Raw genomic sequence first — 27319 nt, 5'->3', positions numbered from 1 at the left:
TCTGAATATGAGTAACTTTCCCAGTGTGTCTATTTATGTAAATTTTAGACTTTTTTGCCAGTACACGAGTGAAGCAACAGCTAACATAGCAATTGTACGCTACAGTAGTAGCAGCGGTCCCTGTGTCCGAAGTCGCTCACTCCTCCCTAATCACTACCGAGGGAATTCTTTATAGAGGACTATATAGTGAGCTCATTGGTAAAATGTAAAAACGCTTTCAGACGCTAGTCCACCTCATCGTTATTTACGTCATTACTGTCGCGCAGTTAAAACGTGCCGGATCAGTCGGCTGGTGGGGTTTCAAAAGAAGTACATGCGTGTATTCTTGTGATAATACTGAGAGCCTTTCCCACGTTAACGAATACAAAGTATTTTGCATCTTATCAAATTGGCGAGCTCACTATATAGTCCACTATGATTTCAGACACAAGGTGTGTAGTGTGTTGTACGACATGCTGGGTTGAACAGTCCTGATTAAACAAGCAATGCGCTGTTGTGTTGAATTGTGGTGAGTAATTGTGGTTCCCATGGGTCCTTGAGAATTTGTGGGGGGAATTCCTTTAAAGCAGATGCGCAGAGCCTTTATTTTTAAATACATTTCTGAGTGGATAGTATCTCCATCCTTGACTCTTGCATGCTGCATAAATGGGAATTTAAAAATATATACTAGTGCATCTCAAAAAATTAGAATACCATGAAAAAGCTCCTTTTTTTCCATAATTTAATTCAAAAAGGTAAACTTTCATATATTCTATATTCATTACATGTAAAGTGAAATATTTAAAGCCTTTTTTGTTTTAATTTTGATGATTAAGGCTTATAGCTCATGAAAATCAGAAATCCAGTATCTCAAATTATTAGAATATTCCCTAAGATCAGTCAAAAAAAAGGATTTACAATACAGAAATGTCCAACTTCTGAAAAGTATATTCATTTATACACTCAATACTTGGTTGGGGCTCCTTTACCATGAATTACTGTATCAATGCGGTGTGGCATGGAGGTGATCAGTCTGTGGCACTGCTGAGGTGTTATTGAAGCCCAGGTTGCTTTGATAGTGGCCTTCAGCGTATCTGTATTTTTGGGTCGGGTGTTTCTCATCTTCCTCTTGACAATACCCCATAGATTCTCTATGGGGTTCAGGTCAGGCAAGTTGGCTGGCCAATCAAACACAGTAATATCATGGTCAGCAAACCATTTGGTAGTAGTTTTGGCACTGTGGGTAGGTGCTAAGTCCTGCTGGAAAAGGAAATCAGCATCTCCAAAAAGCTCGTCAGCAGATGGAAGCATGAAGTGCTCTAAAATCTCCTGGTAGATGGCTGTGTTGACTTGGGACTTGATAAAATACAGTGGACCAACACCAGCAGATGACATGGCACCCCAAATCATCACAGACTGTGGAAACTTCACACTGGGCTTCAAACACCTTGGATTCTGTGCCTCTCCACTCTTCCTCCAGACTCTAGAACCGAGATTTTCCAAATTAAATGCAAAATGTACTTTCATCTGAAAAGAGGACTTTGGACCACTGAGCAACAGTCCATTTCTTTCTCTCCTTAGCCCAGATAAGACACTTCTGACATTGTCTCTGGCTCAGGAGTAGCTTGATATTAGGAATGCGAAAGTTGTATCCCCTTTCTTGAAGATGTCTGTTCGTGATGGGTCTTGATACACTGACACCAGCCTCAGTCCACTCCTTGTGAAGCTCTCCCAAGTTCTTGAATCAACTTTTCTTGACAATTCTCTCAAGACTGCGGCCATCCCTGTTGCTTGTGCACCTTTTCCAGCCACCCTTTTCAGCAATGACCTTTTGTGGCTTACCCTCCTTGTGGAGGGCATCAGTGATCATCTTCTGGACAACAGTCAAGTCAGCAGTCTTCCCCATGATTGTGGTTGTGTGTACTGAACTAGACCGAGAGATACACTGTGTTCATACTGTTTTACTCAAACTCGAAATGAAATGTTCTAATATTTTGAGATGGGTTTTTTTGTTTTTGTACTGTATGCCATGCTGATTAAAATAGAAAAATGCTTGAAACATTTTAGTTTGTGTAATGAGTCTATAATATATAACATTTTCACTTTCTTAAATAACTGATGGAAAATATTGAACTTTTTCACAATATTCTAATTTTGAGATGCACTAGTATATTTTTGAAAGTTAAAATCGACGGCAAAGTTAGCATGCGAGCTGCCCCGCTGAGAAGGCCAGCCCCGAGTGCGTGATGCCACAGCGGGAACCAGTTTTAAGGCCGGGGCCTTTGACAGCTATAGACCAACGTCGTATAAATAAAAATTTATAGTGAAGGTAAGAAATACCGTTACTGACTTGCTCAACGAAGACTGATTTAACTTCACTGATTGTGGGTTGACTCTCATTAAAACAGGATGGGTGTTATAACTTGTGCAACATACAGTACATGTATGCATTTTCACTGATAAAATGTAAAAGGCTAATTAAATAATCAGATGAACTGAGACAATCACATTCTGAAGCAAATTAAATAATCTTATACCGGTAACTTAAACACACAATACAAGTTACATGTATTCATCTAAACGCAGGTAAACAAGTGTTGTATCCAAATGAGAGTCGGAGCTTATCCGTCTGTGTTCTCGCTTCTTGAAGGCCGATTGTTTTGAAACAATCTGACTTTTCAGTTGTTCGTTCAGTTCTCCGTTCATTCGCTTCTTCCACGCAAGGGCGAGATATTGCTGCTGAGGCGAGCATATCCAGCGGAGAAATCAGACGGCTGGTCCACTCATTCTCTGTTTTCTCCACACTGAGTACTCCGCCATTACTGCTCGGCTCAGGCAATTACTAAAACCCGGGACGGGACATCACCGGTTTTAGCAACAACCGCGGAGAGGTCACTGCCCAAGCGATAATATGTCCCGTCCCGGGTTTTAGCAACAACCCTCAGCTCACGCTCCGGGAGAACTGGTGCAACTGAACTTACTTTCCTTTTCTTGTAGTTTTCTTTTCCTTCAATTGTTGTTACTGCACCCTCTTTCAATACGGGCTTAAAGCCAACGCGCCTCAACAGATCAGAGGTCTCGTACGAGTCTTCAGCAAACTGTGCAGAGCAGAGGAGAGACCACTTCATAGCCGCCCAATGTGCGTGTGAACTTCTCGCAAAACGCGTCCAAATCTTTTGGAGTTTGAACATTCTTGGGCCATGAATCCAACATAAATCCACCTTCTGTCGTGTTGCTGGCACATCTACGTGGCATAGCGATAAATTAGCTCAAAATGGAGGATCGGAGTTGCAGTTGGCTCTGTGTTTTAGTATCGCGAAAATGGTGATGAGACCGACAGACTTCCTGCTGTGATGTTACGAACATCAAGGTCATTCACTCAAACTGCTACCAGTATGAATCATGTTAATCGTAAAAATTATTATATTCGATTTATTGTTGACGCTTAACTATTCCTGTGCCGTTCTTGACATCTCAAGGCATTTATAAATAAAAAGTGAGGCCATGGTTCTGCATATCTCCTATAAGGTTTTTTTTTTTTTTTTTTTTGAAAATCTACGTAGACATGGGTCACTGAAAGTCGTAGAATTTATATTTTGTGCAAAAATAGAAATTGAAGATTCTCAGACGGCACTGCATCAAGTACCGTCATGGGCTCGGGATTAACTTTGGCAAACCTTTAAGCTCGATAATCTGGCGTTACAGCCACACACTTTGCTTAACATTAGCTTTCTTGGCTGCTGTTTAACCTGCATCATTTGACTTCGGTCACTCATGCACGCACGTGACCGTGACCATCGCACGCACTCGAAGCAGGTGCCATTTATTTGTCTCTTCATTTGGCCATGTTCATGGAAAATGTGTTTTGTGTTGTGAAGCTGGTGCTAATGAAATAAATGAGCAGTTATTTAGCTCTTCAACTCGTATAAGGGTCTGTCTCAGAAACTGGGTACTGTGGGGGTCCCCCACTAAATATACTCCGTCAATAAACTATACGGTTTTGAATGGTGATGTTGGTTTTAATTTGAAATAAAATGATGAAAGAAATAATACAGATAAAACTAAATCTTTGATGTGAATACTCTATTCAGAATTTGGCAAAAATTCTGCAAATTTGTGGAAAAATGGCGGCTTGATCTGGGACATGATAAACGGTCGACTACATCGCATTCCCTTAAAAAGGTTGTAGTCCACTGAAAAGTCTACAGTTATCACTAATTGTATTTTAAGTTGTAACTTTATCCACCTAAGGATCGGTGCGCTCACAGAATAATCATAACCGTAATAAAACATCATGCAGAATATTTGATCACCGTTGTAACTCCATTTTCCACAAAACCAATACGATCATGTGTTTTGATCTAAACGGAAAGCCTCAGGGTCAAGGTCACGACCTCACCAAAAGTAGGAACTTAAAATCACTACGCCATATAAACATTTAGTTATAAACCTGCGATTTTGTTTTTTAAAACGAAAGCTGAAAGTTCGGTATAGAATATGTTTCTTACAGAATATGTTATGATGGTAGCTGGTCTTGGATGAATTTCTGAGCTATAAAATGAGTTGTGGTCTATTTTTTACCGTAGCGTGTTATTTGTGTGCGGGGAAGGACACACATTAACAATTTGCATGTGTAGAATGGAATTTTCCACTCCAACAGTTAGAAGTTGATCGTGCTTCCATTTGCGGTCTTTCTGTTACGCGGGTGATCTGTTCGGACGTTATCGCTGAAAAGCTGAGTTTTGACAGTTTTATTTTGTTTTAGTCTTGCAGTATAAGGCAATAGAATGTTTCTTTTTCATCTTTCATATTTCGTAGTGTTTGCGTATTTTTGGCCAATATTTTATAACCATGGGCAATTTAGATCGAACTTTTGATAGAATCTACGGCCAGTCATTTTGCCCCGCCCCCGCCTCGCGCTCCGTCCGGTGCGGTAGTGATGTCCCGTTGCTCGCACGCCGCAGCAGAGACCCGCGCGACCTTCAGCCGGTACAGTCGCTGTTTTACCAGCGCCGTTATTCTCATCTTTCCAGTGTGTTCTTGATTTTTCCATTGTGTCCTGTTTCGCCATATCAAATACCCAAAATGTATCATATTATTCATATTTAAGTGAATAATCAATTCAGTCATCACTTGGCATTTTTAACCCAAGCAATCAAAAAGAGGAAATTTATTTAATATTTTCACTCATCTGTGAAGGAGGGGCTTTAATTCTTCATGATGGAGTTATTTTATATGGAAATCAATTTTACAAAAGCATTTGAATTGTAATCAAAAAAATGTTCCACAGTGGAGGCCAGATAAAGCAAGATGCTATCTTTATTCTTATTAAACATGACAAAAACATTGAGTGTTAGATTAATGCAAAAAAAAAATAAAATTAGAACATTTTATTTTTTGACCATAATGTCCCAAATGAGAGACCGGTTTCTGAGACGGACCCGTATCTCTTTATCCATCGCTCAACTTGTACGCTGTTTTTTGCTGTGCTGTCTTAGAGAAGGCAAGAGACCATGTGGTCTGCCGTCACGGTAACCGTACAACTGAGAAGTCTCGACGCATTCAAGCCTCTCTCGCACTGTTTAATTGTTGACTCTGGGCTTTTGTAAAGAACGCTAGTTCTCATTATAAAAATTTAGTGTTGTAACAGTAATTAACCTTAATCCGCGTCTCAGACTGTACTCTGTTGGGTCTTTTGAAAAGTTTAAGAGCGTGTGGGAGCCGTGAGCAGTGTAGCAGGATGGGAGTCTCAGACATGTGACCCGATTTAAAGAAGCATTTTTCAGTACTGTATACTATTGATGAGATCATTCTGAGCATATCCTGAATGTGCATCGCTGCATGTCTGTGTCTGGTGTTTTAAGACGCCTGTATTTTAAAGCAGTGTTTTGTTTTGTTTTTCAGCTTGTTCACTGAAGCCCTGAAAAGACGTTTGACATTTCTTGCGCACACTGTTGCTCTGGCCTTCTGAAAAAATATTTATGATGCGAAAGCGTGTGAGTGCTCTTTGTGTCCAGGCTTCTCGCTGCCCGACTCTTCGTCCCGTCCTCAGCGCCGGCTGGCAGCAGTCAGGCACTTGGTAAAGGTCAGGAGAGGAAGGTTTGCTCTGTGCCAGCATGTGCCTGCTCTCCTCACACTGCCTGCTTTGTTTCACACTGCTGCTGGATACCACGCCGTATTGTGCACAAGGTTGCTGAGGAACTCAAACATTTAAACATTAGTGCTGCTGGAGTCCGAACAGTGGATACTGCGGTTTTATACTTCAGCGTACGATTTCAGCCGAAATCATGGACCGAGAGAAATTCTCGCTTCTGATTGGTCAGGAGGTGTGGACTGATTGTCTTTATACCACATTATCGTGGCCTCAGGTGAGCTATACACCTGGCTGCTCAGTCATCGTGGGCTTGAGTTACAGGCTGCTGGCTCGGTGTTGGCCCCGGCGTCCGTTATCAAAGCGTTTGAAGGACAGCCCCGCCTCAAATGGCCACGGGTTGGCCGCCACAGGACGAGCTGAGTTTCCAAAAGGTTATGGGGGCAATGATTGTGACCAGCAAGAGATACGGGGATGTCCCCATACTGGTGATATGGTCTCTCCAGCTGATGTGCCGTGTCACTGTGTAGGTGCCTTTTTTTTTTTTTTTTTTTTTTTCTCCCCTCTCTCCACTGCAGTTATGATTTGACAGTGGCTGAGAAGAATTGTAGCTTTACATCTTTAGATTGATTTGAGACCCAGACATCTTTCATGCAGTTAAGAGCCTCGTCCCTTCCTGATCTTGAGATCCTACTCGGACCAGTTCACTCTGGGTTACATGTCAGTCCTGGGATCGAGATGCTGGCCTCTTCTGCTCCTCGGACCTGCCTGATCCATCCTGGTGCTCTGTGTCTGTCTGGTTGGAGTCTCATCGCATCGCTCCTGTGGAGGGCGGCCCCATGTGGACGGTTGGGGGTCGCGCCTGGAGGACGCTCTGGCCTCTTGCAGTGGTGCTTTTGTGGCTGGGGACTACAGTTGACTTTGGGACTGCGGTTGTCGTGAATGGTTTTGCGCTCTGGTTTCTGTCGGTGGGGGTTTATAGCATCAACGAAGCTGACTTTATGTTAGGACTGTTAATGTTTTAGTCAGGCTGTCTGTTGTTGCCCAAATGAGGATGGGTTCCCTTTTGAGTCTGGTTCCTCTCGAGGTTTCTTCCTCATGCCGTCTGAGGGAGTTTTTCCTTGCCACCGTCGCCACGGGTTTGCTCATTGGGGATAGATTAGGGATAAAATTAGCTCATGTTTTAAGTCGTTCAAATTCTGTAAAGCTGCTTTGCGGCAATGTTTATTATTAAAAGCACTATACAAATAAACTTGACTTGACACAAACCAGGGGACTTGGCATCTGGAAGCTCGTCAAGGCTTTGACCCTTGAATTCTCAAACCTGACTGACTGGTCAGAAGGTGTGTGTTTGTTTGTTTTTTGTGTAACTTTAACAATGTGAGTTTCCTGAGCTGAGAAAGTGTTCAGGACTGAGACATTTACCCTTTCTAGTTTCTCAGGAAAATGGCAAGCTGTATTGATTGAGAGACAGACAGTGAGGGAGAGAGACAGGAACAGGGAGACAGAGATCGTGTGTGTGTGTGTGTGTGTGTGTGTGTGTGTGTGTGTGTGTGTGTGTGAGAGAGAGAGGTAGATAAATGCACAGCGACAGAGAGACCGTGCAAGAAGGGGGGGGGAGTGCGAGACAGAGGGGGAGACAGACAGGGAGAGAGAGAGAGAGACACCGAGACAGATAGACGTACAGCGAGAGACCAACAGTGCGCGGTAGGGGGGACTGAGACAGTGTGGGAGACAGACAGACAGACGGAAAGACGGTGGAAGAGGGAACAGGAGAGAGAGAGGGACGGGGAGAGCGAGTGAGACCGGGAGAGGCAGATGGCGACAGTGTGAGACAGGGGGAGGGAGAGACTAACAGACAGTGAGAGAAAGACAGGCAGATGCACAGCAGGAGGGACAGACGCAATGCAAGGGGGGGGGAGAGATTGAGACAGTGTGAGGAGGGAGGGGAGAGAGGCAGATAGACACTGTAAGAGTGAGAAAGACAGTGGGAGGCAGAGAGTGTGAGAGACAGATGTACAGACAGACGGAAAGACAGTGCGAGAGGGAGAGATGGAGAGAGAGAGGCAGATGCACAGCGAGAGAGATGGAGACAATGCAAGGGGGTGCAGGAGAGACTGAGAGAGAAGTGCAAGAGAGACAGACACAGGGACTGAGAGGGAGATGGTGAGAGATGACGGGACCAAGACAGTGTGAGAGACAGACAGGAGGGAGAAAGAGCGAGAGAGACTCTGGTGAATGACTGACTGACTGACTGACTGTTTATCGTGGTTATAATGGAGGTGATATCAGGAACTGACTTCTCTCTGATGTTCCACAAGATTAAATCTAAAAACTGCAGTGTCTCTCAGTAAGGAAACGACCCAATCCCCCTACAGGTCGGGGTCCGTGCATCCATGATGTTCACACTGTAGATTGTGTGTTTATCAGGAGTTGTTTGTCTTTTTGTTGTTTTCCACATACGACCGACACGCCCGTTTAAATTCTCACCAGCTTCTATAATTCAGTGTAGAAACGTCATGTGAACACCAGCACGTTGATTTTGAAGCTCTGGATCTCGCTTGTGGATGTTTCTGTGCTTTATCTCTCAAGTCCTGGGGAGTTTGATGGATTTGTTACGTTTTGTGTTTAGTTTCCACAAAAAAAAAAAAAATCTCCTGGCTCGAGCCAGAGTGTCACATCTACAGGAAATGAATGCTGCTTGGATATTTTTCTTGCTAACATGAGCGCAGGTCTGCAGAAGGAAACGCCTCCTGCCCCTGGGAGAGCGCAGAACAGTTTGTCTCTCACAATTCGATCTTATCTCATTCAGGCATCGAGAATAGAATAGCGAGACGCAGGTGATGAGTCTTTCTCCGTCTCTGTGTTGCAGGAGAGTCGGGGCTGGGGAAGTCGACGCTCATCAACTCGCTGTTCCTCACAGATCTCTACTCCGGAGAGTATCCTGGACCTTCTCACAGAATCAAGAAGACTGTACAGGTGAGGGCGTGTCCCGTACACGGGTCACACGGCCTTTCAGCCAGATACACACGCACATCTTTATTATACACTTAACATTACTGTTTAACCGCATCATTTCAACTGAGAATTTCTCAAATTCTCTACAAACCCGTTTAGGCGACGAATCCAAACGGTCGTCCTGAACAGGACGGTTCCTCAGACCTGAGAGGATGGAGCCGGTTCTGGCTTCCTTTGCTAATCTGCTAACGAAGCTAGCGTGAAGCCGATCTCTGATTGGTGTTTAAAGGGGAACAGAGGGCAATATATAGAGTAAATATAACAATAAAACACACATTAACGAACCTTATTCAAGACTTACAAAAGTTTTTTGTTCTAAGGTTGGAAAGTTATAGTGTTTTGAAAGTAGCTCGAGCAAACTGTTTCCGCAGTTTGAACCAGGGCTTTGAACCAGAATTTTTTCCTATTGGTTCGTTCCGAACAGAAATGGAATTTTAACGTTTCCGGTTTTGGGTTCCACCATTAAATAGACGTTCCCGAACCGGTTAGAACAAAAAAATTTCGTTCCCGGAACGGTTAATTACGTTCCCTGTCAGCTGTTTAACAAATGGCTATAAAATTATGTCTCTGTCTCATCCAGCTTAAGCCAAATGTAGGCTAATTCTATTACAACCTTCATTAAATAAGACAAGAAATAATTCATAACAATTATTATTTCAAATGTTGGCGATTTGGATTCTCAGTATGTCTTCCCATCTACACAAACAGAAAAAGTGCCAAAAATGAAAGAGAATTCGTTTAGTGTGTTACCAAAGGCTAGTCAGGCCCTATAGAGGGCTACCGCATGACGTCACTGCGCCGCGAGATTTTGTTAGGCGCCATATTGGAAGGCCAAGTACACATCTATGCAAGTACATACATTCATAAAACAAACTACACCTGAAATGTAGCCAGGGCCGGTTCTGCCCTAATCTGGACCCGGGTGCAACATCCCCCCCCCCCCCAAAAAAAAAACCACCAGTCTAAATCAGGACAACCATCACATAACTATAACTATAAACATTTTATATCAACTATTTTAACTAAATGGGCTATAATAAATAAGCCTGCAGGCAGCCACGGCGGGCTGCCTCAGAAAAGTAACCATTTGTCCTACCTTAAAACTCGTTTTGCATTTTCTGCCTCCTTTTTTGTATTTTCGACCCTCCGTTTATTTTCTTTCCTTTTCTGAAAACCCGATTTGTGTCCAGACATTTTGTTCTGCTAGCAACGAACTAACTCGTCAGGTCTCGTCTCTCGAGCCCGCGATGATTCCCGTGGGAAGGGCAACAACTGATACATTTTTACAAACAGCCAATAGGGAGGTTACAACGTTCAGGCTCTTCTTTGCTCAGACACTCAGTAATGGAGACGTGATAGTAGTCCACCTTCCCGCTCTCTCCATTCAGTCAGCGAACGTCACACAGGAAGTGAACCCCAGCGGGTCATAGAAACTTGCGCAGGAGAAGAATGACTTATTTGTAGGCTACAGAAACTTTGAGGAACGAAATAAAAACCGGTATTAACCGGTTACCATTATTTTTAATAAGCGTTTCTGTTCCAGAACATAAAAAAATAAAGTTTCTGGTTTCGTTTCTGTTCCATGTGAAATAGAAAAAGTTCCCGGTTTTCGTTTTCGTTCCTTGAACCGGTTCAAAGCCCTGGTTTGAACAGCCCGCCATGATATTAATTTTATCCAGTCAGAATGCACATTCATTTTCTCTGCGTAACACTCATGACGTATGTATGTGCCCAGTTGTGTTGGCTCATTGAGGTTGGGAATAGCACGTGTGAATCGGAAAGTAGGATGAATTGTAAGTGATCGGCTACACAATGCCACAGTGTGTTGCTTTCGGGTGTAATAACAGGACTGATGGAAAGCATAACGATCCTCCAGACGTGTCTTTTCACTCGTTTCCGCTGAAAAACACCAAGCGAGTTCGAGCTTTCTTCTCTTCTTTCGTCATCACCGGAGTCGAGAGTACCTCTCCTAGGTTCAAACTGGGACCCTTCTAAGCCATAGCCTGCTTGCAGTGTGTCTTGCGGGATCTCTTCGTATGATTCGACAGAGCTGTCACTTTCACTTGATGCGCCCGACGCCATGATTACACGCTTCTCTCCTAGTGCAGTGGGTAGGGCTGACATCACGGTCTTTTAAAAATGGCGACTCTTGTGCCGTTTAGCGTACCGACTATTATATTTACAATTACCAAGATATTTCGTTGTTTTCTAGTATATAAATTTGATAGAATACTTAAGAATACGTTACTTTGTCACATCAGCAACTGTATATATTATATTTGGTACCCCTTTAACTAGTTAGCTTTAGAAAATGCTGTATATCGATAATACTAAAAAAAGGACAGTTCACGCTGAGAAATGATTATTGGTCAACACACACACATCAGAGACGACCTCGAGAGATCCACAGAATGAAAATCGCAGCCTTATAAAGATTTAAAACCATTTTCAAAATGACAGACCGCGCCTATAACGTATTAGTGTTGTGAGATGACACACCCCTAATTTCAGAAAACTAGCATCAGGATTAAATTTTTTTTTGTCTTTCCCTGTTTTCTAAACATAGTTCATGAATTTATCTGCGTTTGACTTAAACATTTCTCCGGCGCATGGATCTTGATATGCTTGTATAACCGACAGTTATGAATCTTGTAAATTTAGGAGGCGCAGGAAGAGCGAGTTGGTCAGGGTCCAAGAACCGCAATACATTCTCGAGAAATATTCAGGAAATATGAAGTTGTTTTTTTCCTCTTCTCTCTCTCTCTCTCTCTTTGGAAGCAATCCTTCCTTTTTATTTTTTTCCATTCAAGACAGCGTTCACACCCCTTTCTTCTCTCTCTCACGCGCACGCGCACACACCGTCTCTCGCTCACTCACTCATACAGTCATACTCACTCACCCATACACACTTGCAATCATTCTCACACGCGCGCGCGCACACACACAGACCCTTTCCAAAAAATTAGAATATCATGGAAAAGTTGTTTAATTTCCATAATTCCATTCCAAAAAGTTAAACTTTCATAGATTATAGATTCAGGGCCCACAATTTAAACGATTTCAAGTATTTGTTTATTTTTACATAATTTGGGCTTCCAGCTCATAAAACCCACAAAAAACAGGAATTAAAAAAATTAGAATACTGTGAACAAATCAGCCCACATTTTGCAGGGCATGAATGTTTTAAACTGAGACCCCGTCCACACGTAGCCGGGTATCTGCTAAATCGGAGATATTTTTCTACGTTTTGGCCTGTCATCCACATGAAAACACATCAAAAACGAATATTTAAAAAAACTCCGGGCAAAGTGAAGATTTTTGAAAACTCCGTGTATGCCTTTTTGTGTAGACAGAGATAACCGGAGTTTTGCGTTTTAGAACGTCACAATCTGCGCCAAAAAAATGACAACAAATCTGCCCTGACGTCAAACGTGCGACCTTTGTTTACTGCAGAAGCCAGATTAAGCATGGACAAAGAGTAATGGATCGGAGTAGTGCCTTGAAAGCGTTAATTATTGTGCAGGTGCTATTTAATTTTAGAAGCCCAACTACTGCTCCAAAAACAGGGTCAGTATGTCCACATATTTGCTTTGACAAGATTCCCAATCAACGTTTTCTTGCGTCTTTTGAAGTTTATACTCAAATTGTGTTTAGAAGCAATTCTGTCTCCGAGTCTGTCCAGATGAACGAGCTTGGCGCCATGTTTTATGTTTAGGCGGAAGTGACGCCAACAGAGGGCTATTCTGATGTGATTAGGGGGTAGGATTTGGGGAAATAATGCCATCTACAGGTTTGGGATGCTTATGAATGTGATTGAAAACGCAGATGTTCGGTTATGTGTGGAAAGGATTTTTTTCAAAGACGAGGTGGTGTGGATAAAACATTTTTATAAACGGAGGGGGGGGAAATGTTCGGTTTTAAAAATACCCGGCTACGTGTGTACATGGCCTGAGTGTCGCACACTAATCATCTACTAAACTCCAAGCACCTGCACAGGTTTCCCCAGGTGTCGTTAAATTGCTTCAGTTTGGTTCAATATGGGGGAGACTGCAGACTTGACAACTGGCCAGAAGACCATCACTGATACCCTCCATAGGATGGGTAAGCCACAAAAGTTCATAGCTAAGGAGGCTGGCCGTTCACAGACTGCTGTGTCCAAGCATATCAATGGAAAGTCTAGTGGAAGGGCAGAATGTGGCAGGAGAAGATGCACCAGCAAAAGAGAGGACTGTGGGCTTCAGCAGATTATCAAACAGAGAAGAATCTGGCAGAGATCCAGAAAAAGTGGAATGAGGCGGGAGTCACAGCTTCAGAAACCACCACATTCAGACGCATCCGGGAGATGGGCTACAACTGTCGGGTTCCTCGGGTCAAGCCACTTCTGAACCTGAGCCAATGTAGGAAGCGTCTCAACTGGGCCAAGGAGAAGGAGGGCTGGACTGTTGGCCAGTGGTCCAAGGTCCTCTTTTCCGATGAAAGTAAAGTGTGCCTTTCATTCGGGAATGAAGGTCCAAGGGTTTGGAGGAAGACGGGTGAGGAACAGAACCCAAGCTGCTTGAGGTCCAGTGTGAAATATCCACAGTCAGTCATGATTTGGGGTGCAATGTCCGGTGCAGGTGTTGGTAAACTCTTTCTTAAATCCAAGGTCACCGCAACAGTCTACCAGAATGTTAGAGGACTTCATGATTCCTTCTGCTGAGGATCTGTATGGAGATGCAGATTTAATCTTCCAGCAGGACCTGGCCCCTGCCCATACCGCCAGAAGCACCAAAACCTGGTGTGATGCCCATGCCATCACAGTGCTTGACTGGCCAGCCAACTCGCCGGACCTAAACCCCATTGAGAATCTATGGAGTATTCTCAAGAGGAAAATGAGGGGCACCAGAACCAACAACAAAGAAGAGCTGACAGCAAGCATCAAGGAAATCTGGGCTTCCATAACTCCCAGGCAATGCCACCGGCTGACTGCCTCAATGCCTTAATTTCTTTTTTTTTTTTTTCTGCAAAAACTGAAGTAAATGGTGATTTGTTCACAGTATTCTAATTTTTTGAATTCCTGTTTTTGTGGGTTTTATGAGCTGGAAGCCCAAATTATGTAAAAATAAACAAATACTTGAAATTGTTTAAATTGTGGGCCCTGACTCTATAGTCTATGAAAGTTTAACTTTTTGAATGGAATTATGGAAATTAAACAACTTTTCCATGATATTCTAATTTTTTGGAAAGGGTCTGCACACACACGCTCGCTCTATCATATTCAATCTCACTCACTCATTCACACACTCTTCCTCATTCAGTCTCTCTCACACACACACACACACACTCGCCCATACTCATTCACACACTCTTCCTCATTCAGTCTCTCTCTCTCTCACACACACACACGTGCGCCCATACTCACTCGCTCATATTCACACTCGTGCACTCGCTAGGGATGTTAACCGATGACCCTTTGACTGATGGTTGACCGAATCAACGTCAACCGGTTAATTTTTTTTTTTTTTGGTTGTCGGTTAAAAAAAAAAAATCAATCGTTTTGAAACTGCCGATTTTGGAGCGGACAGCTGACAAATCAGAAACACCCATTCAGTTATGTCCCGCCCAGCTGCCACTCGGTGAAAGAAAAGTGTAGACACTGGCTTTTTAGCTTACAAATTGCTATTGTGTTTTTTTTTTTTTTTTAATTATTAGAAGGCACATGGAGTTTAGTCCTGCCTTGGCCAGTGCATTCTGAAAGTATGTTTCGGTCTGTAGCCAACAATGCATGTTATTGCAGATCAGATCTCTCCACACAAACTAAAGGCACAGATGCCGACTTTTTTTTTTTTTAATCGCGCAGATCCATTTGGTTGTTTTTTTGGGGGGGGGGGGCGTTGGAGTGTCCGATTGTAATTTCAAGGTGGATTCTGTATTAAAATTACTAAATAGGCAGGTGCCGTTGCAGTCCATGAGGCGTGGGGGGTGTGAAAGGAGGGCAGTGGATCAGGGGGCTGCGCGCGTTTGCGCGGAAGCTGCGCAATCAGTAGATCAGAATGCGCACATTAAATTTTGTGCGGCTTCAGCGCGGGCGTGTGCGGCTTTCTGATTTGCTGTTTTCTTCTCGTGCTTGTACTTCCTGTGTTTCGTGGACTGTGGCGGCATTTGCTTATATGCAGAATTTGCTTTGAAGAAGTTGTGGTCGGACGCTCCAACGCCCCCCCCTTGGGAAAGGAAGGTCGGATCTGCGCGATTCAGCCGTGGAGAGGGCGGCATCCGCCAAAAGGCGCGCCGTTTACATCCCTGTAATAATTCCAATTCTAGAATTTTAAACTCGTAGGTTAACCGACTTTAACCGGCTAATGAGGCTCGGTGGTCGGTCAAGATTTTTTTTTAGTTTTCGCCATCCCTAACACACACACACACACACACACACACACACACTCTCGCCCATACTTAGTCACTCATTCATACACTTGCTCATTCAGTCTCTCTCTCTCTCTCTCTCTCTCTCTCTCTCTCTCACACACACACACACACGCCCATACTCACTCGCCCATACTCACACACACTTGCTCATTCAGTCTCTCTCTCTCACACACACACACACGCCCATACTTAGTCACTCATTCACACACTCTTGCTCATTCAGTCTCTCTCTCACACACACACAATCGCCCATACTCACTCGCCCATACTCACACTCTTGCTCATTCAGTCTCTCTCACACACACACACGCGCGCGCGCGCCCATACTTACTCGCTCATATTCACACTCGTGCACTCACCCATACTTACTCGTTCATATTCACTCGCTCATATTCACACTCGTGCACTCGCCCATACTTACTCGTTCATATTCACTCGCTCATATTCACACTCGTGCACTCGCTCGTATTCGCACTCGTGCACTCGCCTGTGCACTCGCCCATACTCTCTGGCTCACAGATTTGAGCGCAGGAATTCTGGCCCGTTCTCTGAACTCTCCCTTAATATAAATGTTTGGTTTTTCAGTGAAGCATCAATTTGCGTCACATTTTTCCTCGTGTAGTTTATAAGGAAATTTTAAAAAGGAATTTTCTGAAAACATTCTTTCACAGATTTTAAGCATTAGCAGAGCTCCAGTGATAAAATCACCTGAACAGGACTGCGGGATTGTTTCCTTCCAAGCTGTTAAAAAAGACAAGACGTTTCCACTTTTGTCGTCAGTCAGTACGCTGGGATTAACCGTGCAAGGTTGTGACGGCGCGTTTACAGGAGTTATTTTACAAAGACCAGGAAAGCACTGCAAATTCTACTGGATTGTAAGGGAGACGTATATTTATCAATATCTAAATGGTGATGCACACAGCTAGCGTCTCAAAGCGTTTACATTCCCCTCTCTTTCTCGCTCTCCCACAATTTCAATTACAGAGGTGCCAATCCTTTAACAACATAATTACTGCTCTCTCACACACACACACACACACACACACACACACACACACACAAAGAAGCCTGAAATAGCTTGCCGTTGTGGGGTGTGTGTCAGTGCCAGGCCGCAGTGTGGGTGGTTAGTGAATGCCATTCCCAAAAGCGCGCCTCTCTCCCACACTTCACCGCCTCCACACAGCCTGCTTTACGCATTCACTTCCAGCAGAGACGCACTGCAGCAAACTGGCAACTCAAACACACTCCCCAACACGCGCGCGCGCGCACACACCTCCCTGAGGCAGCGCTGGCCTTCTCTTCATTTAGCAACGCGCTCTAACCTCACAGGGTCAAAACCCTGTGCTTTACTGTGTGATCCGTATACAAGAGATACTGTTTTTGCTGACTGATAGTGACTCGACTCGGACTCGAGGTTTAGTGACTCGACGACAGCACTGCACCCAGGTCCACTCCATCAGCCGAGAACTGGAATCCGAGGCTACAGCGAGGACGGGGAAAGATCAGGCGACGTTTTTATAACGCACTACATGCTGGCTTTGAGGGTTGGAAAGCCACGCCCATTTTGCAAGAAGGGAGGGAGGAATCCATGCACCGAGACTCAGTTTAGTGAAAATTAGTGAGGATTTTGGAGTTACAGAATTAATAACTTGCATTATCCGTGAAGATCTTAGGAATAATGATGAAAGGATTTGTCTGAATTCTACCTACAGGAAGTGGACTGATGCTGAGGGAAGTTGTGGAATTATTTTGACTGTGTTGGAGCAGAATCACACGAGAGGAAGTTATGTGTGGTGTAAACGCTGATTATCTTTCAGCACAGCCAAGAAAAAGTTTTGTTAAGAAGACGTTAGCGAGCAAAAGTGTTGCCAAGCAACAGGGAGTCTCTCTCTCTCTCACACGCGCACACATCCTTATGTAACCTCCATTTACAATTTCAGTCTGATGCCCTTTTCATGGCTTGTGTAATTAGTGTTATCCGTACACATGAATCAGACAGAGCCGTACAGTCCAGTGTCCTGGATATTAAAATGCCTCTTGTGCACTAATATTCCTCCATCTGTATTCGTTTCTATAGTGCTCATACGGACGCTGCACATAAAAGGTTAACGTGTAATCGTTGATATGGCGACGGTTTCTCTGAGATTTTGTTTAGCGTTTTTGGAAGGAGTCTCCAGTCTCGGTGCTTTGTAACAGTCAAATGTAAAGCTGCGTCTCAAGTTTTCCAAAACGGGAAAGACTTCACGATGAAGCACTTTGCGGTTTCTTGAGCAGCGTGACGAGTTGTAGGTTTATTTATTAACTTAGAAATTGGTGAACAAAGTATGTTTCATGTACGTTCTGAAGCATTGAATGTAAAAATAAATGGATAAAAGTTTGCGATGTTATTCTTGAGGCCCTGCTCATAATACAGCTCGTGATGGGTTTGCGAATACTTGTGATTTGGCTAAAAACGTCGTGAAAGATTTCAGTGCACGTGTTGAAATTTGGTGGCGCTGTTTTTGTCAGCAAACTGGGTTTGGGAATACTTCCTGAAGCTCGGGGAACCTTCAGCGAGCCTTTTGATTGTATTTGTTTCAAATCAATGTCCCGTTGCTCACAGGAGCCTCAGAAACACAGCAGCTTGGCATAGCCCAGCCTTCGCCAAGACTTAAAGTGCATATCACGGGTAAATTCAGGAGCAAGATCAATGTAATTCTCCTATTTTATATTAAACTTTGGTCAAATGTTTGTCACATTTTGCATTTCGTGCAATACCAGAAAAATTCAGTTGAAATCGAGCCATTTGAGGCGAATTGGTCCGCCTCTGAAAAAACTGGGCGTTTGGATTTCCCGGCAAACACTGATTTTCGTGGCGTCGCGTGTGGGACGCCTCCCTCTGAATCCTGCGTCAGCGCTGGTTTGTTTATGAGAAAACAACCTGGTGGTTTTCTGCAAGTTTCTTTAATGTTATCATGTAATTATTAAAATGGTTAACAGATGTATCGTAGGAGGGTGTAGCAACACCAATCATGATGGGATTAGTACTCATCGTTTTCCAAAAGACCGGACAATGAGAGAGAAATGGGAGCTCTTCGTGCGAGCCACCCGGGAAAATTGGCAACATGCTACAGACTACAGCATTATTTGCGGTGCTCACTTCACAAGGCCCGACGACTTTGAGAACTATTTGCAGTGGGAAATGGGCTTCGCGAGGCAACTTGATCTGAAAAAAGACGCAGATCCATCTATCAGAATGCCCAAAGCAACACTGTCTCCATCTGTGTCAGCATCACCAAAGGAGCCAGCCGTGTTCGTCTCCCCCGACAGAAGGCGAAGTGCCGCGTCCACTGAGGCCCTCGAAGCCGAGGACCAAGCAGAGCCGAGAAAAAGACCAAGAAAATTGGCAACTCACAAGTTGACTGTTGCCAGAGTAAGAAATAATTCCGACATCTCATTATATTCTTCATCCAAAGGTGAAGTAACATTGCGCTCAGGTGACCATTCCATATTTCAATCCAAAATCGCAAGCTGCTAAACTTGGTCTACACAGGCTGTGCACTGAAACTGCGCAAGCTGGTGCTTCCGCAGGTGACGTCATGAATCTGGCTCCAGACTTTTTTCAGACGTGTTTTTATTATTTTATTTTTTTCTGCTGTAGACAGATGGCCTTCAGGGTTTTTTCTAGAAAAATTTAGTATGAGGGCGCTCATCATGGCGAGGGAGTGAAGCGGGGGGGGGGTGCCGGTTGTCTGTGTCTCTCCCCCCCGCCATGCGAAGCCTTTAAAAAATTGAGGCTCCAATGGGACATTCTGAGGCTATCTGAGAGGGAAATTGTAACGAATTGTTTGTCAACACTGAAAAAGAAAGAAGTAATCATCTTCTGCCCCGGACAGTCTTTGGCTTTCTTCCGCTTCGTGCCGCGGGATGACATCTTTAAATGCCCAAGTGTCAACAAAAACAACTCGTGAACTACTTCTGTCAAAAGCTCCCACGCCGGTGGGTGAAAGGTCATTCAGTCTCGAGAAATCTTGCTCTACAAGTCAGCTGACCTTGTATGTAACCCATGTCAAATCTTGCGAGAGCAGCCGCGGCAAGTAAACAACTAAACATGGCGCCTTGGTCTGGAAAACGCCAATTCGGATTGTTTTTGCACCGTCTGGCGGTGTATCTACTACGATTGGAATATTTTTGGAGTAATTATAACGTATTTGATGATCAGACACATTGTCACGTGGTGTTGCTGGGATGTTTTTTCACGGAGAAAAGATCGTTTTGAGAAAGATTGCATGTTGTGCAGTAGCATATAAGTGCATGGCCTAAGTGTGACTTGGGGTTCAATCGGCATTTCGGTAAGAGGGCGCAGCGCCCCTGTTCCCCGGTTTAGACGAAAGCCTGGCCTTGTGCAAAATTACCCTTCTGGATGAGTGTGTAAAGGGACATACTTTCATAAGGGTCCAGGATATGCACTTTAAAGTGCATTTAGATTGAGTGTGTGTTGCGCATGCTCTTGCGACCCAGTCGTTATGGGAAACACCTGATGCTGATTTGAGCGCAGTTATCACACGCATATAATGACACTGTTTTCAGAGACTTTGCGAAGTATCCTGTCAGGCAGACGGATGGTAGTGCAGGAAGTGTTTTTTTACTAGCAAAAACAAAACGCGAGGCAAGGTCAGAGCAACGAAACTGAAAGCAGAGTCATAAATGTGGTGATGTTTTGAAAAGCCTCCGTGTCCTTATATGCGTGTGCTAATTGCGCTCAAATCAGTATCAGGTGTTTCCCATAACGGCGGGGTCCTGTGAGCAGGCGCGACAGTCAAGTGTTCGCCTGCTGTGTGACCACAGCGTTCAGCTCGCCTGTATATCGACAAAGCATTGCGAGCTGGAGCGTGATCGTAGCTTTACTGAATGAAAAATTGCAACGGCTGGCAAATCGCCGTGATGTAAGAGGAATGGAACGCTTTCGGGGCGTTGGGTTGGAGAAAAATGATCAACATCAGAGTGGTAAAAGTAACATTTGTGTGTCGGGTCACATCATACCATCCTGTTTGATTTGTTTTCCTGTAACAGTACACCTCCAAGTGTTTTATTCCTTCCTCATAGTGGTTTTATTTGACACTGCCAGAGATGCCAATCACTACGATTCATGCGTAGTCACTACGTTTTTGACAGTAGCACTACGAGGCTACGACCGTCTATTCAGTTTATATGGGATTCATACGATTTTAGCATGGATGCTGTTCGAAACACGTGAATCTATAAGGGTTCACGATATTTTGCCGGTGTTCGGTACATTTGAGGCCAATTATCTCTTGATTAATTCAATATTTTGACTGTATTTATGGTCAAAGTTTGCTTCGATGGGCGCCGCCATCTTTGTTGACGAGCGTTCTGCGCATGCGCGAATTAATTATCGGTGCCGCGATGGAATGTCGAGCAGCCCGTGTCACTAGGTATTGAGGGGCTGTCGGGGTGTTGTAACCTCACAAACTATCGCTCAAAACATGAGATCAGGGTTGTCATCCACCCAAAACACCATGTTCCGAATATGCAATGAACATTTCACGATATATTCGCAAAAAGAACCGAAACACTGTTGGAACTGAAACGGTCATCTTCTGAAGTAAATCAGTCAGAACTGAATAAGTAATCTGACTTGATATTGATGAGATTAAAAAGTGACAGGAAGTTGATAAAAATTAAAAGTAATCAAAGTGACTTGACATTAATCATGGGAATAAAAAGGAAATGGACATGTTCCAGCATATTCTCTATAAATATTGATGGTATGTAATCTGCATTTGTCAGGGATGAGAGTTTTCCACTTTTCGGCGGGTTTCGGCTTTTTCTGAGCAAAAATCGATATTATGCCAAATCCATTGAGATTTTTTTTTTTTTCATTGAGGGGGGTTGGGGTATGTTCCTTCATGATACTCAAGCGTACGACGATGTTACATGTTTACATTTTCGCCATCTTTAGTCTCGCCAAGTCTCGCGGTAGAATGTGTTATCTACAATGTAATTGGCCAAAACATCGCTGGCGAGAGCATGATAGCCAATCATAACCGTTCTTACAAGAGTGTGTGAGAGAACAAAAGCCAATCATAAGAGTTCTTACAAAAGTACCCACATCCGTTCTATTTTATCGAAACTTGCACATGTTCATCGTCGCTGCGCTTCAAAAATACATTTCTCTTTCGTATCGGCTTTTTTACTCAAAATGCCGAATACAATTGACAAGCGAGACGAAGCGAAGGTACATGAAATCGATGCTGGTATAAAAAACAGAGAGAGGACTGACAAGCTTTTGTCTTTGGCCAAAAAGCTGAAGAAGTCGTCGAAATTATTAAATGAAAATGAGAAGCGACTGTGAACTATAAATAATTGTATAAAGTGTACATAGACATTATCCCATAAACTTAGCATTCGTTTGATTTAATACATGTATAAAGTATGAATTAAAACATGTATATGATGGTCAGTAAATCTGAATTAATGCTGACAGTTTTGAAAACTTAAAAATTTCAAAAGACTTTGACTACGTTCAGACTGCACCCTGAAACGACCCATATCCGATTTTTTTGCCCATATGCGACCTGTATCCGATTTGTTATTGACAGTCTGAACGACACAGATCCGATTTTTTTCACATGCGACCCAGGCCGCTTGGATATGTGGTCCTAATTCCGATGCATATCCGATATTTTCACATGCGACTGCAGTCTGACCGGACAGGTCGCATTCATGCCACCTACACGTCATCAACAAGAGACAAACGTCACTATTCTGCGTTGGCTAATCCCGCCTCTTTGGTGGAAAACAACAACATTTATACAGTTTTCAGAATTTAAATAGACTTTTATAGAATTGATCAAGCTAATGGTGGATTTGGTAGGGACCTGGATCTTGATCTGTTAGCCTGATTAAATAAAACAGTTTCTATAACTGATTTATAACTTAAACCATCCTGTATTACAAGATTATAAGATTGTTCTGGAAATTTCCAGTAATTTGACACCTTCGGTCTCATTAGTCTGCTGCCCACATTAATCAGATTATTGTGTGAGTTCCGCCGCCGCCACAAAAACCACATCGCCAGGTCTCGCCTCATCTCCATGCTTTACTTGCAAACTTGAAGAGTGCGCTTTTTTTTTTACGCATTATGTAGATGTGCTTATTACGTGTCGATTTGCGCATGCGGGACACTTTTGGGTCGTTTTCTGTTCATATTGGAGATCGCATACAAGTCTCATATAATTGATAATGTGAACGGCCTAACAAAAAAAATCGGATTTCACAACAAATCGGATATGGGTCGTTTCAGGTTGCAGTCTGAACGTAGTGTTAGAAATCATATGCAACTAATGAGGACATAGGGTGACTGACCTTTTCTCCCTCAGAAATTTTATTTAATATATAAACATTTTGATAATTAATAAAACTTGCGTTTAATGTGAATTTAGTTTGTCATTTTTGTTGATCATGAATTATAACCATACCCTTGAATGTAGAATGTGATTTTGAGTTCAAACAATATTCCTATTGATTTGAAACATATTTTCATGTAAATATATAAAAAAAGACAACAGATTTTTTACCTACTACAGCTCAGATTGCAGGAAAAGTGGTTTGTAAGGCCTTATTTTTCAAAAATTTCCTAGGGGGGGTATCCCTCCCAGACCCCCGGCTTCGGGCGCCATCTTGTTTTCTGCTTTTTTGGTGACCACCCACTCTCATCCCTGATTTGTGTAGTAAAGTTAAGAAAATAATATTCACTGTTTGAAAGTTGATTGTATACAAATTACCAGAGAAGTCTTTACTTTGTGTGAATGTGGTGAGTTATGAGTATCACTCGTGAGAAAATCATGAGTGATTGATTGCGGTTTGGTTTTATTTTTCAGATAATTGGGAAAAGAAAAAAAAAACAATTTTCTCCCCCCAAAACCAACATGTCCCAGTTCATTTTAGTCACCTGTATTCACTCAGAATGGCCCTAAAAAAGCACCAATTTCACAAAAGGTTGGCATCTCTGCGCCGCTATCGCAAACTCGACTACTTGTTTCTACTTGCGGTCGAAGGCCAGAGCGCCAAAGCCACTGCTCTCTCATACACGTTCTACATCATTATCATTTCAAAAGACTTTGCTTTGTGTTTGTCTCGCACCGTGGCGAAAGAAGAATTAAGTGTGATTTATTATTATGTCATTGTGCATGAATTTCAGGCTGTAAGACAGCCAGGTAGGCGTTTTAAGTGCCCCGCCACACACACACACACTTGCTCTCCAGCGTGAGTCACCGCACAGCCGTAGGTGAATTTTTCAGTTTTTCTTGGCGTTATGAAACAGCAGGTGTACGTTGCTCTTACTCTATCACGCAGCATTAAGAATGTAGCTGTAAAAGGATAAAAAAAATACATCTTGTAATGTCTTTAACAGACTGAAAATTGTACTCGCTGACGAATCGTGCTGTTCAGGGAAATAATCAGTTGTAGGCGACGCTTCATCCCACCACACGGTCATTGATTTGTTTTCCTGTTCCAGCACAGCCCCGGAATGTGTTTTATTCCTTGCGTGTGTAGTGACTCGGCACTCGAGTCGAGTGTCTCCGTTTCAGGCCACTAAAGAGTTTCAGAAGTGCATAGAGGAAGTGTGAGGAGGGAACTCGACTGACTGTGCCAGTTTTGTGGTCGTGTGTTTTGAAGTCGCACGTTAAATTTTTTTTTTTGTTTGTTTGTTTCTCGTCTTTCCCAGGACGTTTATCTGACACACAGCCGGTCTCTGGGCATGAATAAGGAGCAGTTGGACTGGTTCCCCAGCATAGTTTGCGAATAGTGTAGTTTGACGTGCTGCATGTCTGTACACGCGCTCTTCCTGCACGCCTCAGTGTGATGAAGCAACACTCGCACGGTCATATTTCACTTCAGTCAGTCTGGCGAAGTCTCGTCCTGTCTCCAGTTGGATGAATTTCTAAGAAATTCCTCTCCATCTTTAGATTAATGCAATAGCACATCTTGGAATGTCGCGCCACGGTTAAATCTTACCACGATACCGGATTTATACAATTACTGCCCGGTTTAACTGTAGCCGAATCACCAGGACGGTTTCGTGTTTTTAAAAATGTTTCACTGAACAGTTTTACGGGATCAGTGAGCGTATTGTTGAAGCTCAAGCGCCGTGTATTTATTTCTGCAGGCGGCCACTGTTTTGACCTGTATGTAAGGAATAAATGCTGTGTGTGTGTGTGTGTGTGTGTGTGTGTGTATGGAAAAATAATTAGCATCGAGGTGGTGCGATGAAGCAGAGTAAGTGTTAGTACTGTGTAGGACTCGAGTCCGCTCCCGAGGTTGTGTGTGTTAATTCGGACTCGTCAGTCTTCGGGCGTTTGGTCTCGTCTCAGTCTTGACCGAGTGTCTTTTTCTTTTCATGCTTCACAAGTTTGAGAAGGAATTCCTTGTCGTCACTGGTGCCACGTCCAAACGAAGGCATCTAGATGAAGTAAAGGCTGGGCCTCGAAAAGAATGCGACGGTTATCTTTTTATCTTGATCTTGACTCATTCACATTCATCAGGGGTCGAGCTTAACCTCAGTAAGACTCGGTCTTGACTGGATCTCAGCCTTGGGACTTGACTATTGCTGGGTTTCACGTGACGTCACATCCACCTCATTAGTTGCTCAAAACTTTATCTGGTGGTCTACCAAAGCTCAGTTGACAAAGCATTTGTATGGAGAAGGTGCATCGCTCGCATGAAAAATGCCTCACGCTTGTGTTGTTTTAGGTTGTTCGAATCGACCAAACTGTGAAACTGATAAGTTTCTTCAGGGTTCCCTGTGAACTAATAAAAAAGCATGAACGAACACAGGATTTCACAAAAAGACGTCGAGAAAGGTGGCTTTTCAGTGAAATCGAAGGGAGCCGAGTCGAAGCACGCTCGAGTTTCACTTGGTGAAAGGTTTGTATTTCCCTCTCAGCTCTGTCCTTAGTGTTTTCCAAGTACTTTTCTTGCTGTGTCGTTATTTTACGGTACTTTTTTGAGTCACGAAGCGCTAAAGTCCTCAGCTGTTTCTTTGTTTCCTCCTCATGAAGTCCCATACGCTTGAAGGTCGTGACAAAATTCTTCCCCAGCCGTACAGTTACAATGCGCCGTGATCACTTCTTCTCCGTCTTGTTTAACTAAGACCCAGGTCTTTTAAAGGGGTTTCTGATAATCTTTGTGAAGAAGTTACCCGAGAGATAAGAGCCAACACAAGTGAGAATCAAGCCAACTGTTTATGCTTCGTTGTAAAGATGCGAATGAAAAGCTTAAAAATACTTACACGGGCAAAAACAATACAGGATTCATTGGGCAGTGACTTGATGCCGAGGTCCTTTACCCAGCCACATACAACCCCGATTCCAAAAAAGTTGGGACAAAGTACAAATTGTAAATAAAAACGGAATGCAATAATTTACAAATCTCAAAAACTGATATTGTATTCACAATAGAACATAGACAACATATCAAATGTCGAAAGTGAGACATTTTGAAATTTCATGCCAAATATTGGCTCATTTGAAATTTCATGACAGCAACACATCTCAAAAAAGTTGGGACAGGGGCAATAAGAGGCTGGAAAAGTTAAAGGTACAAAAAAGGAACAGCTGGAGGACCAAATTGCAACTCATTAGGTCAATTGGCAATAGGTCATTAACATGACTGGGTATAAAAAGAGCATCTTGGAGTGGCAGCGGCTCTCAGAAGTAAAGATGGGAAGAGGATCACCAATCCCCCTAATTCTGCGCCAACAAATAGTGGAGCAATATCAGAAAGGAGTTCGACAGTGTAAAATTGCAAAGAGTTTGAACATATCATCATCTGCAGTGCATAATATCAAAAGATTCAGAGAATCTGGAAGAATCTCTGTGCGTAAGGGTTAAGGCCGGAAAACCATACTGGGTGCCCGTGATCTTTGGGCCCTTAGACGGCACTGCATCACATACAGGCATGCTTCTGTATTGGAAATCACAAAATGGGCTCAGGAATATTTCCAGAAAACATTATCTGTGAACACAATTCACCGTGCCATCCGCCGTTGCCAGCTAAAACTCTATAGTTCAAAGAAGAAGCCATATCTAAACATGATCCAGAAGCGCAGACATCTTCTCTGGGCCAAGGCTCATTTAAAATGGACTGTGGCAAAGTGGAAAACTGTTCTGTGGTCAGACGAATCAAAATTTGAAGTTCTTTATGGAAATCAGGGACACCGTGTCATTCGGACTAAAGAGGAGAAGGACGACCCAGGTTGTTATCAGCGCTCGGTTCAGAAGCCTGCATCTCTGATGGTATGGGGTTACATTAGTGCGTGTGGCATGGGCAGCTTACACATCTGGAAAGACACCATCAATGCTGAAAGGTATATCCGGGTTCTAGAGCAACATATGCTCCCATCCAGACGACGTCTCTTTCAGGGAAGACCTTAAATTTTCCAACATGACAATGCCAAACCACATACTGCATCAATTACAGCATCATGGCTGCGTAGAAGAAGGGTCCGGGTACTGAACTGGCCAGCCTGCAGTCCAGATCTTTCACCCATAGAAAACATTTGGCGCATCATAAAACGGAAGATACGACAAAAAAGACCTAAGACAGTTGAGCAACTAGAATCCTACATTAGACAAGAATGGGTTAACATTCCTATCCCTAAACTTGAGCAACTTGTCTCCTCAGTCCCCAGACGTTTACAGACTGTTGTAAAGAGAAAAGGGGATGTCTCACAGTGGTAAACATGGCCTTGTCCCAACTTTTTTGAGATGTGGTGTTGTCATGAAATTTAAAATCACCTAATTTTTCTCTTTAAATGATACA

General features: G+C 43.3%; 1 protein-coding gene across 1 annotated transcript in view; it reads left to right on the top strand.

Moving 5' to 3' along the window:
• The window catches only part of septin7a (septin 7a), a gene marked incomplete at its 5' end in the record, with an annotated part of 88683 nt that overhangs the window by 11241 nt on the left and 50123 nt on the right, over window positions 1-27319 (top strand). The window contains one exon of the mRNA XM_060903931.1: window positions 8943-9049. Within this exon, the coding sequence (XP_060759914.1) occupies window positions 8943-9049 (107 nt within the window). The remainder of the gene's footprint in view (window positions 1-8942; window positions 9050-27319) is intronic.

The sequence above is a fragment of the Neoarius graeffei genome, chromosome 22 (genome assembly GCF_027579695.1).
Source record: "Neoarius graeffei isolate fNeoGra1 chromosome 22, fNeoGra1.pri, whole genome shotgun sequence".
Taxonomy (NCBI): Eukaryota; Metazoa; Chordata; class Actinopteri; order Siluriformes; family Ariidae; genus Neoarius; species Neoarius graeffei.
Note: the sequence above shows the minus strand (reverse complement) of the source record. Positions and strands in the feature narration are given on the sequence as shown.